Source organism: Rutidosis leptorrhynchoides, chromosome 2 (genome assembly GCF_046630445.1).
Source record: "Rutidosis leptorrhynchoides isolate AG116_Rl617_1_P2 chromosome 2, CSIRO_AGI_Rlap_v1, whole genome shotgun sequence".
NCBI lineage: Eukaryota > Viridiplantae > Streptophyta > Magnoliopsida > Asterales > Asteraceae > Rutidosis > Rutidosis leptorrhynchoides.
Window position 1 is genome coordinate 364,329,932 of NC_092334.1, and position 19,054 is coordinate 364,348,985.

The window sequence follows — 19,054 nt, forward strand, 5'->3', positions numbered from 1 at the left end:
GCCATTGTCTTCGCATTGAAGCTGTGGAGACACTATCTCTATGGAACAAAGAGTACCATATTCACCGATCACAAAAGCCTCCAGCACATCTTTGATCAGAAGCAGCTGAACATGAGACAACGATGATTGATTGAGACGCTGAACGACTACGATTGTGAACTTCGCTACCATTCGTGCAAGGCCAATGTTGTAGCTGACGCATTAAGTCGAAAGGAGAGGACGGTACCTCTTTGCGTTCGGGCTCTGAACATCACCATCCATTCGAATCTTCACAGCCAGATCCGAGCGGCCCAAGAAGAGGCTCTCAGGGAGGAGAACATATCTCGTGAATACCTGAACATTCTCGTCTCTAAATTCTAGGTTAAGGAGTCTGGACTCCGATGTTATGCCGGAAGAATTTGGGTACCCGTTATGGAGATTTACGAAGCCTTTTACTTGATGAAGCCCACAAGTGGAGATATTCGATTCATCCAGTAGCCGGAAAAATGTACCACGATCTTAAGGAACAGTATTGGTGGCCAAATCTTAAAAAGGATGTTGCAACTTATGTTGGAAGGTGTTTGACTTGTTCGAAGGTTAAGGCTGAACATCAGAGGCCATCTGTATTACTTCAACAACTAGAAATCCCACAATGGAAGTGGGAAGCAATTATAATGGATTTCATCACGAAGCTACCAAAGACTGTGGGCGGATACGATACAATCTGGGTTATCGTTGACCGTCTTACCAAATCTGCTCATTTTCTAGCGATGAAAGAAACAGATACAATGGAGAGACTTGCTCAATTGTACATCAAAGAGGTTGTATCTCGACATGGTGTGCCCTTATCAATCATCTCAGATCGCGATCCCCGTTTTGCTTCCAGATTCTGGCGTTCCTTGCAAGAATTCTTAGGAACCTGTCTCGACATGAGCACCACGTATCACCCCTAGACCGACGGTCAGAGCGAACGAACGATTCAGACTTTGGAGGACATGTTGCGTGCCTGTGTTATTGAATTCGGAAAGTCTTGGGAAAGGCATCTGCCGTTAGCTGAATTCTCTTACAATAACAGTTATCATTTGAGTATTAAAGCCGCGCCTTTTGAAGCGTTGTATGGCCGCAAGTGCCATTCTCCTATTTGTTGGGCCGAGTTAGGTGAAGTACAAATCACCGGTCCTGAGATAGTCCATGAAACCTCAGAGAAGATTGCCCTGATTCAAGCGAGACTTAAGACTGCCCGTGATCGCCAAAAGAGTTATGCTGACCGTAAACGTAAAGACTTTGAATTCAATGTGGGTGACCGTGTCATGTTGAAGGTCGCACCTTAGAAAGGTGTAATTCGCTTTGGAAAGCGCGGAAAGTTAAACTCGCGATACATCGGACCCTTTGAAATTGTGGAACGTGTCGGACCGGTTGCTTACCGTTTGGATCTTCCGACTCAGTTGAGTGCTGTTCATCCTACCTTCCATGTATCAAATTTGAAAAAGTGTCTTGCTCCACTGGAAATTATCATACCATTGGAAGAACTTACCATTGATGAACAACTCCACTTCGTGGAAGAACCTGTCGAAATTATGGACCGTGAGGTTAAAACCTTGAAACGCAATAAGATTCCAATTGTCCGAGTCCGATGGAATGCCAAGCGTGGACCTGAGTTTACCTGGGAACGAGAGGATCAAATGATGCAGAAGTATCCTCACCTTTTTCCGACTCCAACACCTGCCTTAGCTTAAATTTCGGGACGAAATTTCCAATAACAGGTGGGTAATGTAACGACCCGACTTTTTCGACTTGCTTTTGTGCCTTGTATTTTAGCGAAACTGCGTATTTGTGCGTACTGTGTTACTTTATACTCTGGAAACTTGATATACGTGGTTTACTTCCAATTATATGTTAAAACATGCCTTAGAGTACGTAGGATACTTAACTTGTTCACCGGACACTTTTATAACCGTTAGTGTTATTTAACGTTTCGAATAAACCGCGGACTGCGCGCACGTTTGACTTTTGTCAGAACCGGAATATTTGGGCAGCGAAATATTAATTATTATTTTATAATAATAATTACTTGGGCCCTTGGATGCTTAATTTTATTTACTTAATTGCTAAAGCCCAATAGTTAGTCTTGTTGGACTTTCTACCTTGTTGGGCTCAAGCCCACCCTACTCTAGCTAGTGACCCAATTAATTAGCCCAAGTATTATTACTAGTGACCCATAATAATAAATTAATTAATTAATTAATGAGTCATACTAGCATAATGGATAAGGATTATCTATTTGTCACATGGGATTCTAGCATAAGGACACACTTTAGACACCATTAGCCAAAAAGCAAAACCTTGTCTCCCTCCCCTCCCCTAAAAACCGACGGCACCAAGGCCTTTGGTCTTGGCTACCTCATCAATCCATGTGAACCTCATTTGCTTATAAATACTAGCCATTTACCTCTCACTTGTTCATTTGATTTTCACACACACTTGTTCTTTCTTTCTTTCCTTTCTAGTAATACTTGTAAGTTTTCTTTCTTCTTCCTTTTTCTTTTCTAATTCGTGTATCATCATCATTATGGAAGATCAAGCTCTTTAGCCTTGATCTTGATTATATCTTGTTGATTCAAGCATGAATCCTTCAAGAACATGGAAGATTCAAGCTTTCTAGCTTTGAATCTTCACCAACTTTGTAGATCTATATTTTTCTTACTTTAATCTTGTTGTTTTGTTAAAAAGATTCAAACTTTTGTTTGTTATCTTCATATATCTTAAAGATCCAAGCTTTATGCTTCAAGATCTTCAAGAACAACCAAGATGTAAGCTTTCTAGCTTGAATCTTCATATCTTGTTGTTGGATCTAGTTTTTCTAGCTTATGATCTTGTTGTTTTGTTATAAAGATCAAAACTTGTGTTTATGGTCTTCATGAAACCTAAAGATCCAAGCTTTATGCTTTAAGATCTTCAAGAACACTAAAGGTTCAAGCTTTCTAGCTTTGTGACCTTATAAATTGTGTGAAATTGATCCAAGCTCTCTATATTAGGGTTCCATCACTTCATTTGACTTAGATCATGTTCATACTTGTTTGATTGATGTAAAGTTTGTAACTTTGTTTGTAAATAGGACTTGTAATTGTGTTAAGACTAAGGATATGATGTAACCTTGGTTCATCATCCATCTAAGACTCTTAAATGAGTTGTGTTACCACTTGGTCTTAACATATTGTGTATTGATGGTAGAATCTTGGTCGAAAGTGATGCTAAACCATCAACGAGTTGTACACTTGAAGCTACAAGCATCAAGGATGAGAACTGTGATGAGCATCAAGCACCAAGAACCCCACCAGAGCACTTGTCCACTGATTTTCGTATCTGATTAGACCACCTGGGCTACTGGAAAGTTTATTTTCAGTTAGTTCGGTTCGATTAGATGATTTTCCGTTTAGGCCTCGTCTTAATCCGAGTTACGGTTTAGGATTTATGGCCCTCCGAGAGTCACTACACCCTATTAACGTTGTGCTGAAATTTCTGACCTACTCGTACTTAAACCGTCGCCACAGTCAAACGAAGACGAGTTAGATTCTGAAAATTGGTCAAATGTTAGGGGACTCATATACAGAGCCATAGCCACTGACTATGCATCTTTTCGATTTACGTAGAGGTCGTATCAGCTTACCGAAGTTAGCCTATTGTTTCGATCTCTATTCTTGTCGAACTTACTTAGCTTTTATGATGATGAATGATGATGATGATGACACTTAAACTTATTTTATGCACTATTAGAATTTATAAAGACAACCTACTAACCTAGTAACCTTTGATTTAGGTTGACGACCTTTCGAACCGACTTACTACTTGCGTACTTTCATTACCGACTTTACCGCTTTTATCACTGTGAGTTATAGCATCCCTTTTTTACTTTAACTATTTTGGGACTGAGAATACATGCGCTTTTTACATTTTACATGTTAGGCACGAGTACTTAAACTTTATATGTGTGTGGGTTATACAACGGCATAAACATTCTCCTTAGCACGGTAACGTTTAGTCATTGGTTTTTGAACCGGTGAACGCGAATCTTAGATATGGATCCATAGGGTTTGACATCCCCACTCGGGCTAGTCGCGCTAGCATTTAACGGGTGTTTAATACTTTGTGAACATACGCACTCGCCAAGTGTACTTTCAGGGGGTTATAAACGTTAAGTCTAGTTACCGGGTACCCACGGTTATACATATACTTTTCATACTGTTTTGATACGCTGTTTGCAGCACTGAAATCTCGTGGCCTATCTTACGTTACTATTACAACTTAAACTATAGCTCAACAACATTCGTGTTGACTTTTAAGCGTGTATTTCTCAGGTGCCTAGAGGTTTATTGCTTCCGCTGTTAGACTTGATGTCATGCTGTTAGATTTGCTGTCTTGCTGTTAAGGACCTGCTGTATTAGTTATCCGCTGCATTACTAGAGATGTCTCATTCATGGAACTTTTCTGTTGCATTCGTAGTTTATGTTAATTTCAAACAATGGCTTTGTAACGACCTTAGGGTCAAATAATTATGTTTATGCTCCTATTCGTAGGATGCGCGCTATCTTTTGTAAAACGTTATCTTTTTATGAATGCAAACTAGTTTTCAAACAGCATGTAGTATTCAACCGTGTAAAGATCCTGTTGTTGACGAATCGTACATGATGGTTTTGTACGGGGCATCACACGGGTAAAAGCTATGAATATAATCATTCGTACTAACCTTACTACTCAAATAAAGGAGGCGCAATAGGGGGTTGTAAAAGAAGGAAAGTTGAAGAATGAGATACCCAAAGGATCAGAGAAACATCTTAATATTCGGGAAGACGGAACCCGATATAGGGCTGATAGAATTTGGGTACCAAGGTTTGGAGATGTGAGGGAAATGTTACTTAAAGAAGCACATAAAACCAGATATTTAATACATCCCGGAGCGGGGAAGATGTATAAAGATCTCAAGAAACACTTTTGGTGGCCGGGTATGAAAGCCGATATTGCTAAATATATAGGAGAATGTTTGACGTGTTCTAAGGTCAAAGCTGAACATCAGAAACCATCAGGTCTACTATAACAACCTGAAATCCCGGAATGGAAATGGGAAAACATTACTATGGATTTCATTACTAAATTACCAAGGACTGCAAGTGGTTATTATACTATTTGGGTAATAGTTGATCGTCTCACCAAGTCAGCACACTTCCTGCCAATGAGAGAAGATGACAAAATGGAGAAGTTGGTGCGATTGTATTTGAAGGAGGTTGTCTCCAGACATGGAATACCCGTCTCTATTATCTCTGATAGGGATGGTAGATTTGTTTCAAGGTTCTGGAAGACGTTGCAACAAGCATTGGGGACTCGTCTAGACATGAGTACTGCCTATCATCCACAAACTTATGGGCAGAGCGAAAGGACGATACAAACTCTTGAAGACATGCTACGAGCATGTGTTATTGATTTCGGAAACAGTTGGGATCGACACCTACCGTTAGCAGAATTTTCCTACAACAACAGTTATCATTCTAGTATTGAGATGGCTCCGTTTGAGGCACTTTATGGTAGAAAGTGCAGGTCTCCGATTTGTTGGAATGAAGTAGGGGATAGACAGATTACGGGTCCGGACATAATACAAGAAACTACCGAGAAAATCATCCAAATTCAACAACGATTGAAAACCGCCCAGAGTCGACAAAAGAGCTACGCGGACAGTAAAAGAAAAGATATAGAGTTTGAAATTGGAGAAATGGTCATGCTTAAGGTTTCACCTTGCAAAGGCATTGTTCGATTTGGTAAACGGGGGAAACTAAATCCAAGGTACATTGGACCATTCAAGATTATAGATCGTGTCAGACCAGTAGCTTACCAACTGGAGCTACCTCAACAACTCGCGGCTGTACATAACACTTTCCACGTCTCGAATTTGAAGAAATGTTTTGCTAAAGAAGATCTCACTATTCCGTTGGACGAAATCCAAATCAATGAAAAACTTCAATTCATTGAAGAACCCGTCGAAATAATGGATCGTAAGGTTAAGAGACTTAAGTAAAACAAGATACCAATTGTTAAGGTTCGATGGAATGCTTGTAGAGGACTCGAGTTCACCTGGGAGCGTGAAGATCAGATGAAGAAGAAATACCCGCATCTATTTCCAGAAGATTCGTCAACACCTTTAACAGCTTAAAATTTCGGGACGAAATTTATTTAACGGGTAGGTACTGTAGTGACCCGAACTTTTCCATGTTTATATATATTAATTGAGATTGATATTTACATGACTAAATGTTTCCAACGTGTTAAGCAATCAAACTTGTTAGGACTTGATTAAATGAAATAAGTTTCATATAGACAATTGATTACCCAAGTTGACCGGCGATTCACGAACGTTACAAATTTGTAAAAACTACATGTTGTGGTATATATAGACATATATATATGGTTGACATGAGATTATGATGAGTAAGTATCTCACTAAGTATATTAACAATGTGTGATATACATAAGAAATGAGATTACTAAGTTAAGAAACTCGAAATGATATATATAACGATTATCGTTATGATAATGTCTACTAAATACATATGTATCATATTAAGATATTGATACACTATATTTAACATGATAAAATTATATTTAAATATATCATTAAGTGTGTTAACAATGAACTACATATGTAAAAACAAGACTACTAACTTAATGATTTCGAAACGAGACATATATGTAACGATTATCGTTGTAACGACATTTAAATGTATATATATCGTATTAAGATATATTAATATATCATAATATCATGATAATATAATAATTTAACATCTCATTAGATATAATAAACATTGGGTTAACAACATTTAACAAGATCGTTAACTTAAAGGTTTCAAATCAACATTTACATGTAACGACTAACGATGACTTAACGACTCAGTTAAAATGTATATACATGTAGTGTTTTAATATGTATTCATACAATTTTGAAAGACTTCAAGACACTTATCAAAATACTTCTACTTAACAAAAATTCTTACAATTACATCCTCGTTCAGTTTCATCAACAATTCTACTCGTATGCACCCGTATTCATACTCGTACAATACACAGCTTTTAGATGTATGTACTATTGGTATATACACTCCAATGATCAGCTTTTAGCAGCCCATGTGAGTCACCTAACACATGTGGGAACCATCATTTGGCAACTAGCATGAAATATCTCATAAAATTACAAAAATATTAGTAATCATTCATGACTTATTTACATGAAAACAAAATTACATATCCTTTATATCTAATTTATATACCAACGAACAAAAACACCTACAAACACTTTCATTCTTCAATTTTCTTCATATAAGCGATCTCTCTCAAGTTCCATCTTCAAGTTCTAAGTGTTCTTCATAAATTCCATAAGTATAGTTTCATAAAAATCAAGAATACTTCCAAGTTTGCAAGTCTACTTCCAAACTTTCTAATCCATTCCAAGTAATCATCTAAGATCAAGGAACCTTTGTTATTTACAGTAGGTTATCTTTCTAATTCAAGGTAATATTCATATTCAAACTTTGATTCAATTTCTACAACTATAACAATCTTATTTCGAGTGAAAATCTTACTTGAACTGTTTTCGTGTCATGATTCTGCTTCAAGAACTTTCAAGCCATCCAAGGATCCTTTGAAGCTAGATCCATTTTTCTAATTTCCATTAGTTTTATCTAGAAAACTTGAGGTAGTAATGATGTTCATAACATCATTCGATTCATACATATAAAGCTATCTTATTCGAAGGTTTAAACTTGTAATCACTAGAACATAGTTTAGTTAATTCTAAACTTGTTCGCAAACAAAAGTTAATTCTTCTAACTTGACTTTTAAAATAAATTAAACACATGTTCTATATCTATATGATATGCTAACTTAATAATTTAAAACCTGGAAACACGATGAACACCATAAAATCGGATATACGCCGTCGTAGTGAAATCTGGGGCTGTTTTGGTTTGGATAATTAAAAACTATGATAAACTTTGATTTAAAAGTTGTTCTTCTGGGAAAATAATTTTTCATATGAACATGAAACTATATCCAAAAATCTTGGTTAAACTCAAAGTGAAAGTATGTTTTTTCAAAATGGTCATCAAGATGTCGTTCTTTCGACGGAAATGACTACCTCTTTAGTAATTGACATGTAACTTAAATTTCCGACTATAAACCTATACTTTTTCTGTTTGGATTCTTAAATTAGAGTTCAATATGAAACCATAGCAATTTTATTCACTCAAAACGGATTTAAAATGAAGAAGTTATGGGTAAAACAAGATTGGATATTTTTGATCTTTTTAGCTACGGGAAATGTTTAACAAATCTATACAAATTATATCATAGCTAACTTATATTGTATTATACATGTATTTTAATATATTATGTAATCTTGGGATACCATAGACACGTATGCAAATGTTTTGACATATCATATTGACCCATGTATATATATTATTTGGAACAACCATACTCTATATGCAGTAATGTTGGAGTTAGCTATACAGGGTTGAGGTTGATTCCAAAAATATATATACTTTGAGTTGTGATCTAGCCTGAGACGTGTATACACTGGGTCGTGGATTGATTCAAGATAATATATATCGATTTATTTCAGTACATCTAACTGTGGACAACTAGTTGTAGGTTACTAACGAGGACAGCTGACTTAATTCACTCAAATCTTTAAAACATAATAAAAATGGTTGTAATTATATTTTGATCATACTTTGATATATATGTACATATTTGTATAGGTTCGTGAATCGATCCGTGGCCAAGTCTTATTTCCGAGGAAGGAAATATCTGTGAAAGTGAGTTATAGTCCCACTTTTAAAATCTAATATTTTTGGGATGAGAATACATGCAGGTTTTATAAATGATTTACAAAATAGACACAAGTACGTGAAACTACATTCTATGGTTGAATTATCGAAATCGAATATGCCCCTTTTTATTAAGTCTGGTAATCTAAGAATTAGGGAACAGACACCCTAATTGACGCGAATCTTAAAGATAGATCTATTGGGCCTAACAAACCTCATCCAAAGTACCGGATGCTTTAGTACTTCAAAATTTATATCATATCCGAAGGGTGTCCCGGAATGATGGGGATATTCTTATATATGCATCTTGTTAATGTCGGTTACCAGGTGTTCACCATATGAATGATTTTTATCTCTATGTATGTGATGTGTATTGAAATATGAAATCTTGTGGTCTATTGTTACGATTTGATATATATAGGTTAAACCTATAACTCACCAACATTTTTGTTGACGTTTAAAGCATGTTTATTCTCAGGTGAATACTAAGAGCTTCCGCTGTTGCATACTAAAATAAGGACAAGATTTGGAGTCCATGCTTGTACGATATTATGTAAAACTGCATTCATGAAACTTATTTTTGATGTAATATATTCGTATTGTAAACCATTATGTAATGGTCGTGTGTAAACGGTATATTTTAGATTATCATTATTTGATAATCTACGTAATGCTTTTTAAACCTTTATAGATGAAATAAAGGTTATGGTTGTTTTAAAAATGAATGCAGTCTTTGAAAAACGTCTCATATAGAGGTCAAAACCTCGCAACGAAATCAATTAATATGGAACGTTTATAATCAATATGAACGAGACATTTCATCACCGAGGGTAGCTAAAACGGTAGCTAATGCGTAGTGCAATGACAAAATCATCTCACCGTTACTAACTACTAAATCGAACCATTTCGGTAGCTAATGCGTAGTGCAATGACAAAATCATCTCACCGATGGTCGATAATACAATCTTTATAGAAATCGAACAATAATTTTACAACGGTAGCTAGTGCGTAGTGTAATGCAAAATCATCTCACCGAGGGTAGTTAAAACGGTAGCTAATGCGTAGTGCAATGACAAAATCATCTCACCGTTACTAACTACTAAATCGAACCATTTCGGTAGCTAATGCGTAGTGCAATGACAAAATCATCTCACCGATAGTCGATAATACAATCATATAGAAATCGAACCTCAGAATCCAAATAATCCAATCATAGAATGCAGTTTTGAATACTTGTGTCCATTTCGTCAAACATTTATAAAAGCAGTTCATGTATTCTCAGTTCAAAAATATATTTAAAAAAAAAACATTTAATAAAATAGTTATCAAAACAGCGCATGTATTCTCAGTCCCAAAAATGTAAAGAGTAAAAGGAAATCAAATGAACTCACGATTCAATATTTTGTAGTAAAAATATTCATACGACGAAACTGAACAATGCAGGGTTGGCATCGGATTCACGAACCTATATCATTTGTATATATATTAAAACAGTAACTTGTAATCGAACAAATATATATATATATATATATATATATATATATATATATATATATATATATATATATATATATATATATATATATATATATATATATATATATTAGTGATATCATTTTTATAATAATAATTTATAGGTTTCATTATTTGTTTAAATATATTCATTTCATATATTTTAAATAAATGAAGATATTAATATAGTTAATTTATGTATATTAAATATATCTTTATATAAAGATCATTTGTTTGTGAAATTATTAATTATGATAATATTAATATTAGTAATAATTATGATATTTTATAATAATAATGATAAGAGTGATAATAATAATGTTAATAAAAATAATGATATTAATAATGATAATAATACTAAATTGTATTATAATTATAATATCCATGATAACAATAGTTATAATAATTTTAGTAATTCCTTGAAATCATAATAATAATACTAACAATTATAATACAATAATAATAATGCTACTAATAATACTAATATTAGTGATGATAATACTATTAAAAATTTTAAATGATAATACTAGTAATTAAAATGATAATATCATAAATTTTATTAATAATCATTTCGTTAATAATAATAACTAACATAATAATAATAATACTAATAGTTATAGAATAATACTAATCAGATTAATGATAATAATAATGATGATATTCATAATACTTTTTAATAACAATACTAATAATAATAATAATAATAATAATAATAATAATAATAATAATAATAATAATAATAATAATAATAATAATGATAATAATAATAATATTTATAATACTTGTAATAATAATTGTAATAATAACATTAATAATTAATAATAATAATAATAATAATCATAACAATAATATTAATGATCATAATTCATAATAATAATAATAATAGAAATAAAAATAATTGTGTATACCCTTATAAGCTTTTTCTAAAAAGAATTGCCATGGACCGGGCTCGAACCCTCGATCTCCCACTCACGCACAAACCCTCCTTACCATCCTTCTGTTAATGCTTTTCTAATATATACTTAGACTGAAAAATATATAACCCGTAATATATAGTTCTCTTTTTATCTTCTTCTTCCTAATTTCAAACCCATAACTACTCATCATGATCACCGTCATCTTTCATTATCTTATATCACCGATTATCATCAAATATTACCATCATCTTCTGTATCATTGTTATCACCATAATTATCATCGTTCACGTATCATAGCAGCAGGTTCTATTTCGACCAACAGTAGTAGGGAATCGAGTGACAGTAAATTAAAAAGGTGGTATTATGGTGATAGGTGTTAGCGACAGAATAGAAAGGAAAGGAAAATATCGAAACACAAATGTTTAAGAACAAGTTTATGTGTCTGTCGTGTGTGAATTTTGTTCGAGAACAGGAACAATCAAAACACTCGATCAATGTTTTGGTTCTTGAGTTGGTTCTTGGCCCATCAAATGTAGTGACCCGAACTTTTCCATGATTTATATATTAAATGAAAACTATATTTACATGATTAAATGTTTCCAACATGTTAAGCAATCATACTTGTTAAGACTTGATTAATTGAAATGAGTTTCATGTAAACTAATAAAAACAACTTTAAAATGCATCTAAGCTCTCTTGCCATGATTATGGAGAAGCAATTCAAAGCTTGTTTATGGGTCCTCGAGATGGAAGAGATGGCGGTTCATCAGCACTCGGGAGAGGAACTATGTCCGCGGAGGCTTTCGCGGCTTTCGATGAGACGATGACACGTTTAGCCGATGAGGGCGTACCGGGTGATGGATCGGCTTATGTGTTGTCCTACAAAATTGAGAATTTGTCCGGCAAAAATACTTTGAAAGAGACGGTTAATGGCAAATTGAAAAGGGCGGAACTTAGAGGTTGATTGTTGAGGTTCGTCTTGTATAATTCGTTTCATTTTGGTTCTTACTTTATTCATGTAGTTTTCGATTTTGTTTGGTTAGTTTGTTTGTAAGGTTTTCGGGATGTTAGGGGAGCCTCGAATATAGATAGTGTTCGAGATGGTTGCTAACTAGGTGCGGGCTTCCCCGTTTCCCCCGTATTTTTGTAATTCTTGCTGTGGGCGTTTTCCTTTGAAAAGCGACCTCGGTTATATATAAGTTTTCATTTTTTCGCCAAAAAAAAAAAAAAAAAAAAAGTAGTGAATAAATTATAAATAGGTACCTAATTGACTTACCAGAGACTTGTTGATCCTAAACTACATATTGTACTCTGGTAACATTTAGCCTGCCTTTCCTGTTTTTATTGTTTCAATGCTGATTTAAGGTTATCAACAACTTGTTAAAACAAAGCTAAGGAGATAATTACATCAACATGAATACATAAATTATTATATTTTTTTCCTAAAATAACGTGCACTATTAAACAAAGATTATTTTATCAAAGATGAAAAAACCAAACAAGGATACGACGACAAAACGGATTGGCTAAACTAGAAAACGAAAGCCTACCCGCAATCTATAACGGAGCTAATCCGACCAGACAAGCAAAACAGAATGCTAACAAACCTAACATCACCAAAAGACCAAACATATGAACCGAACCAATTACAAGAAACAAGATGCAACAACAAAAATAGCAAAAACAACGGAAAAAACCAAACTAAATGAGAACCTATCGTTCTTATTGTTGTTGACAACTGTTTTTGAGTTTGATTCAGAGCAATTAACTATTAGCTTGCCTTTCCTGCTTTTGCAGTTTCAATGCCGATTCAAGGTTATCGACTACTAAATCTATGGTAGGACGCTTACGGGGGTCATTGTCCAAGCAATCCTTTATAATATATATACATACTTGTGAACATCTTGGAGAGATATTCCTTTTAACAGATTCAGGGGCAGTCTCTGGGAATTCTCTTCTCAAGATGTTAGGAAGTGCCAGCATAAGTAGTCTCTCCCAGGGTGCCCTTTCGCATAAAACTTCCAAAAACACCACACCAAAAGCGTATACATCGGCTTTTCTACTTACTTTGTAGTTGGGCTCGTAACATTCGGGAGCTATATATCCTTCGGTACCTGTCAATATATTTCTTGTTTAGATTTTTTGAAATTATGTAAGAAAAGAATAACCAAAAGTCATTGACAAAGCAGTATCAAGGTAACTCATCAAACCCTGATGAGTTTGAGATTGGGTATGTGTGTTTTTCGTTCTAATGAAAAGTAAGAATACAGTAATTAAGCTATTCCAAGATAGTCTGTGAGTCTTGATAACGTCACAAGAGGTTTTAGATTCAAATATAACCAAAAGCATATTTTGGGTGGCAAGAGAAAAGGTAAAAAAAAAGTCCAAGATAACATGTTCAAGTTGTGTACATCATAGTAAAAATACTCCACTCCTTGTTAATCCCATTCGTTAAAAAATAGAGCAATTAAATTTGTGAGACACAATGATGGTGACGATATATACCTTTAGTAGTATTCGTAACTACATCTGAACTTGATGGGCCTACAGCACGAGTTCTAGATAATCCAAAATCAGATATCTTTGGAACCAAATCAGCATCTAATAAAATGTTGTCAGTCTTGAGGTCACTGTGAATGATGTTATTTTGCCTCCCAGAATGAAGGTAATTTAGACCTTTAGCCACTCCTATGCAGATTTCAAGGCGTTGCTCAACACTCAATCGAGGTGTTTTTTCTTTTTCTCTATATAGACAATCATAAAGTGAACCTTTTTTCATGAAGTCGTATACGAGAATCTTTTCAGATCCTTGATCACAGCATCCGATTAAAGAAATTATGTTAGGATGATTGCAAGTAGATAATAGTTCAATTTCCTTTTGGAACTCATCTTGTCCTTGTTTCGAACATTCCTTCAATCGCTTCACCGCAACTAGTCCATCGTACCCGTTTCCAGAGATGTGGCCATGGAAGACTTTCCCAAATGCTCCTTCTCCTAACAGTTTTTTATCCGAAAAACCATCGGTTGCCCTTGTTACCTCTTCAAGTGTGAAACTCTTGTAAGATGATGTCAATGACCCTTGTATACTTATACCTGAGTACTGCATTTTAGATTGGTAAAAAAAAATATAAAAAAAAAAAAATTTAAATTATGAGTCAAACAAGTCACAAATTTTTCCAAATATTTTTCCAATGGCCCTTTGGTATCCGGTTTGTTATCTAACTCGTTTATGTTATATTTCAAAATGAAATAACAAATTAAGGTTATAAAGTATAAATTTGTCACTACCGAGATTAAAGTTGTGTCTTTGGTGAGAAGATAAAGATCTTTGTAACCGTATTTTCTAAATATATATACGTTTTCATAGATTCCGAAAATCATGAGTAATAGCCCCTGATATATAAAAAGATAAATAAATTAACATGAAGTATCTAATTACCGTGTTTATTAAACGATGCTCCTGGGAATCTTCTATGGATTCGTATTTGATCTCTTCATACTCTTTTTGCAGTTTGAGATATTGATGCTCCTGCATTTCAAGTGCGGCCTCGAGTTCTCTAACAACATGAGACATCAATGGCCGGCTTTCAGGGTATTCTTGCAAACATTGGAAGGCGATTTTTGAAAATTTTATCAAAGAATCCGGATGCAAAGGTTGCATGCTGTCGTTGTCTTGATCAGACAAGTCCCAGACTTGCTTTAAGATCTCTGAAACAAATTTAAACATAACGAAGTTTATTAGAGGATATAGTAGTATTTCATTGAACCATTCAAAAAACAACAAAAGAAAACTAGAAGATTAATTCAAGATAAGAAAAATGTCTTTGTCTCGTTCACCGTTTGCATATATGACACCAGTTATGTACCGTAATACCAAAAGTTCAGACTGGTAATTCGGATGCGGACAACATTAATAAACTGGAACATGTTAACACTACAAAGTAAGTGGGTTTAGACTTCTCCGTTCCCAGGAGCTAAGCTCCATGTACTAAATAAGCAGCTCTTTAATATTTGTTTTTATGAGACCAGTAATAAAAACTCAGCTTTCTGGTTTAAGGGCGTGCTAGAAATTGCTAAAAAAAAAACATGGTCCATTTGTTTGATAAAATAGCTGATATTCATGTTTATGCGCAAAGTAAAAGCTCAGTTTTTTTTTTGGAATATATTCGTGATGGAAATTGCTGAAAAATATGTCTTTATATTTTTGTTGCATAAAGATTAGTCAAAGTGTTTTTAAACTCGGTTCATATTTTGTATAATAAAGCATATACTTATAGTGAATGTGTTTGTTTTATTAAGATAGAAACAGTTAGTCGGTTAAAACTACTTTTCAGAGACAACCTGCACATAATCCGTCAAAATAATGTAATACCATGCTTAAGATATTTGAATGCTTAAAGTCGCTTGTTATACGTTAGTGAACAGTGATATTTCATTGTTCGTAATCTTTAAGTAAACTGACGTCAAAGAATGACTAACCATATTGAATTGGAAAAATATATCAACAGTGAGTAATGTAACACAATTTGATTAAGCTATGGCATAGATGAGAGCTTCTGGATCCCATTTCACCTACCATAAGTAGCTAGCTTATGGACTGACATATCTGCTTTTGTTGGCAAATTGTACACATCACTAACTACTCTTGGGTCTCAAATTTGTCTCAAATGGATACAAATACATAGAGCTAAGTTAATTTGCATCAATTGTCGAGGTTAAAAAATTTTTGTAACTAATTAGAGTTGACATGAAATGGATCACGGGCTTTACACTCTTAAAGTTGAATCAAGAACACTTACTATGGGTATTCTACTTATTAGATAAATTGGCAGCAATAGAACATCTCATTTTATTTAAGATTGTGTGTGTTGAAGTTGTGTTCATAACTACAAAACTAAACAAAATGAAAGAAAATTAAAAATTCACCTACCTCTTGGCAACTTCCAACTTAAGAACAGATTCCGTGCCTGTTCACCAGTAACTTTTCCATCTCTATCTGTATCAACATCCATGGGCATCGAAGGATTAATTCCTTTACTAGGAGGTTGAGAAGGTACACCAGGTGCGGAGCTAGTTGAACCTGGAGGACGACTCATGCCTCCACCTGGCGTTACATGATTGGGTCCAGGTTGCAATTGAAATGTTGTGTTAGAAGGTGGTCTCGTGACTTGACCTTGTTGCGGCGTGTAGCCTTGCGGCCCTTGAGATACTGGTGGGGCAATGCTACCAGTCTGTGGATACTGAGTAGGTGGACCCACATTTAAATTTGAGCGAGGAGCAGGTAAGGCCTCAAGATTGATCTTGGGGGGAGGAATTTTAGCTGACGCACGTCCATATAATGCTGCCTTCACCATGTCTGGAGTAAGGTCTCGTTTACTTTGTGCAACAGTTACAAGCTTCAGATAATTGTAAAACTCTGCTCGACCAAGGTAGCCTATTCGATTTTGATCAGCAAATGTCCATATCTACAGAATGAATGACAAATTGACAGTAAGAATTGACCTTGTATTAATACTACTATTATTAATATAGAGAAGAAAGGAATATAAAAACTGCACTAGCATATACTATGCAACCTTATCTTCTTAATATAATACAATCTTCAAAGTAAAAATGGCATAATATTAAGCATGGATGCTACCTACAGGATGCAGGTTATGTGAGACATCAGCAGAATTAATCAAACATTATTGTGTAACGTATATGTTCCATAAACATTAGATAACTGATATGAATGTACGACCTAATCAAAACAGAACTTTTTCTATTAGCAGCTCATATGCTACTACAAACAGTTAAAATAATTGATATGTTCAACTATTGTTGAAATTAGGATTTGTTGGTGCATGCAGCAATATATGGAGAGAAAATGAGGCTACACAAACCAACAAGAAAAGACTATTTGACGCTCTAATGGGGTTATTCGATTAAATGGATTTCTTTTTCCATAATTGCTAGCTTGAGTGAAGAAGTCTACTCACATACCTCACCATATCATATTATCAACTACCTTGTCAATTGTTGCTTCTTCAAATGCATTAGCATACAATGCCTTTTTACTTTAGGTTTGATGGTATGAAAATGTATTAACGGTTCACACTTTTTACTGTTATATGTATTCATGTCAAGGTTGTAAAAGACGCGAGTCAGGGACGCGTCGGTGAAGAGCTTGGAGGGACGAGACGGGTCGGGAGTTGACCAACATTGACTCTAAATATAAATACATTGAATATAGATATTTCTGACATAAATACTTTAAATATAGTTATTTTAAAAATAAATAATTTACAAATAAAATGGTGTGGTTGTAATTTACATAATATACATGTTTTTATAATGTTTTCTAGGAATATAATTTATTTATTAATTTATCTTTAAGGGATAACATGTAAATCAGTGTCTTAATATTAAAAGTATAGGGATTTTCATTTAGATTAGGACATGGCCCGACAAAAAGTCAACTTTTAGCCAGCGTTGAGATGACTTTTCCCGACTTTGACATGACTTTTGACCGTTGACCGACGTATTAGACGTTTTTGTTCAAGTCGGGACGGACTATTCACAAAACCGCCGCACCGGCCAACGCAACGGCCAAGGCGGCCGCAGTTTACAGCACTGATTCATGTTCTATAAATTTCTATCGTGTCGTGCGTATTAAACTTTCTTACATAATTCCTTTCTGGATTAAATCAAAAACTTCACAATCATAGTCACTTACCCTAAACACTCAATATAATTTGCTGATGATTACAAAACACTACAATTAGTACTGAGACAAACCATCCTGAATTTAGGATAAATTTGTGAAAAAAAAATCCACATCCAGACAGATTACAAGCCTCTGATGATGGAAACTGGATCAGTATTCTAACACACAAACTGAATTGTGAGTAAATACATACACATGTATGTCTAATAACTTATATAAACATAAATCAAACCCTAAACTAACACAAATTCATAAGAAATAGATAGACTCACTGAATACAAAGTTATATGAACTAGGGCAAAATTGAGATATAAGTTAGTCAAGTAGTTAAAAATGGTAACCTGAGCGAGAACAGGTTTAGGTAAACCAGAGGCTTGAAAGAAGGAAACGGCTTCAGGACCACTAACACGCCCGTCTTGATCTAAATCTGCTCTCTTGAAGTACAATTCGAATTGATCCATTCGTCTTCTTTATTGTTTATAAATCAACGAATTATTTGATTACTTTACCAATGAAAGTAAAGTAAATTGAATTCAAAGACATAAACGCCTAATCGTAGTAGCAAGATCTGTTAACATCCAGTCTCGATCTGAAAGAGGTTTTGATTGATTATAGTGAGGTTTTGGTAGTTCGATTTGATTTGAATGAAGAGGGCGAATCGAATTGAATTGGTGATTTGCAGCAATGGAATACAAGCCTTCGGATCCAGGCTACTCCAGCGATTTCTCTTTCGGAAATAACAACAAACAATCACCTCTCTCAGAATAATTAATAAATTAATAATAAAATAAATAAAATAAAATAAATTTATAAAAAAACTAAATTACATTGCCGGTAGCTTTATCGGAGGCATATGTTTTTTTTTTTTTTTTTTTTTTTTTTTTTTTTTTTTTTTAAAGTAATGAAACCCTCCTATGAACTACTATATTGACTCCCTCGTAAAAAGTAAAATCTCGGTAATCAACATAACCGAACGCGAGACCTGATACCGGATGAATTGCGCATTATGTGCACCCTCTAATCACACTCCCTTTTTGAACAATTTGGCATAGCCAGGAATTGAA

The 19,054-nt window shown here is 34.3% G+C and overlaps 1 protein-coding gene across 1 annotated transcript; it reads right to left on the reverse strand.

Moving 5' to 3' along the window:
* Window positions 1-12,723: 12,723 nt before the first annotated feature.
* LOC139892020 (uncharacterized) lies at window positions 12,724-18,732 on the reverse strand. Its single transcript, XM_071875050.1, has 5 exons — window positions 18,332-18,732; window positions 16,212-16,746; window positions 14,721-14,989; window positions 13,787-14,381; window positions 12,724-13,395 (listed from the first exon to the last, which is right to left on the reverse strand). Exons 1-5 carry the CDS (start codon window positions 18,449-18,451, stop codon window positions 13,046-13,048), a joined length of 1,869 nt encoding a protein of 622 aa, XP_071731151.1. The 5' UTR covers window positions 18,452-18,732; the 3' UTR covers window positions 12,724-13,045.
* Between the last annotated feature and the right edge of the window lie 322 nt (window positions 18,733-19,054).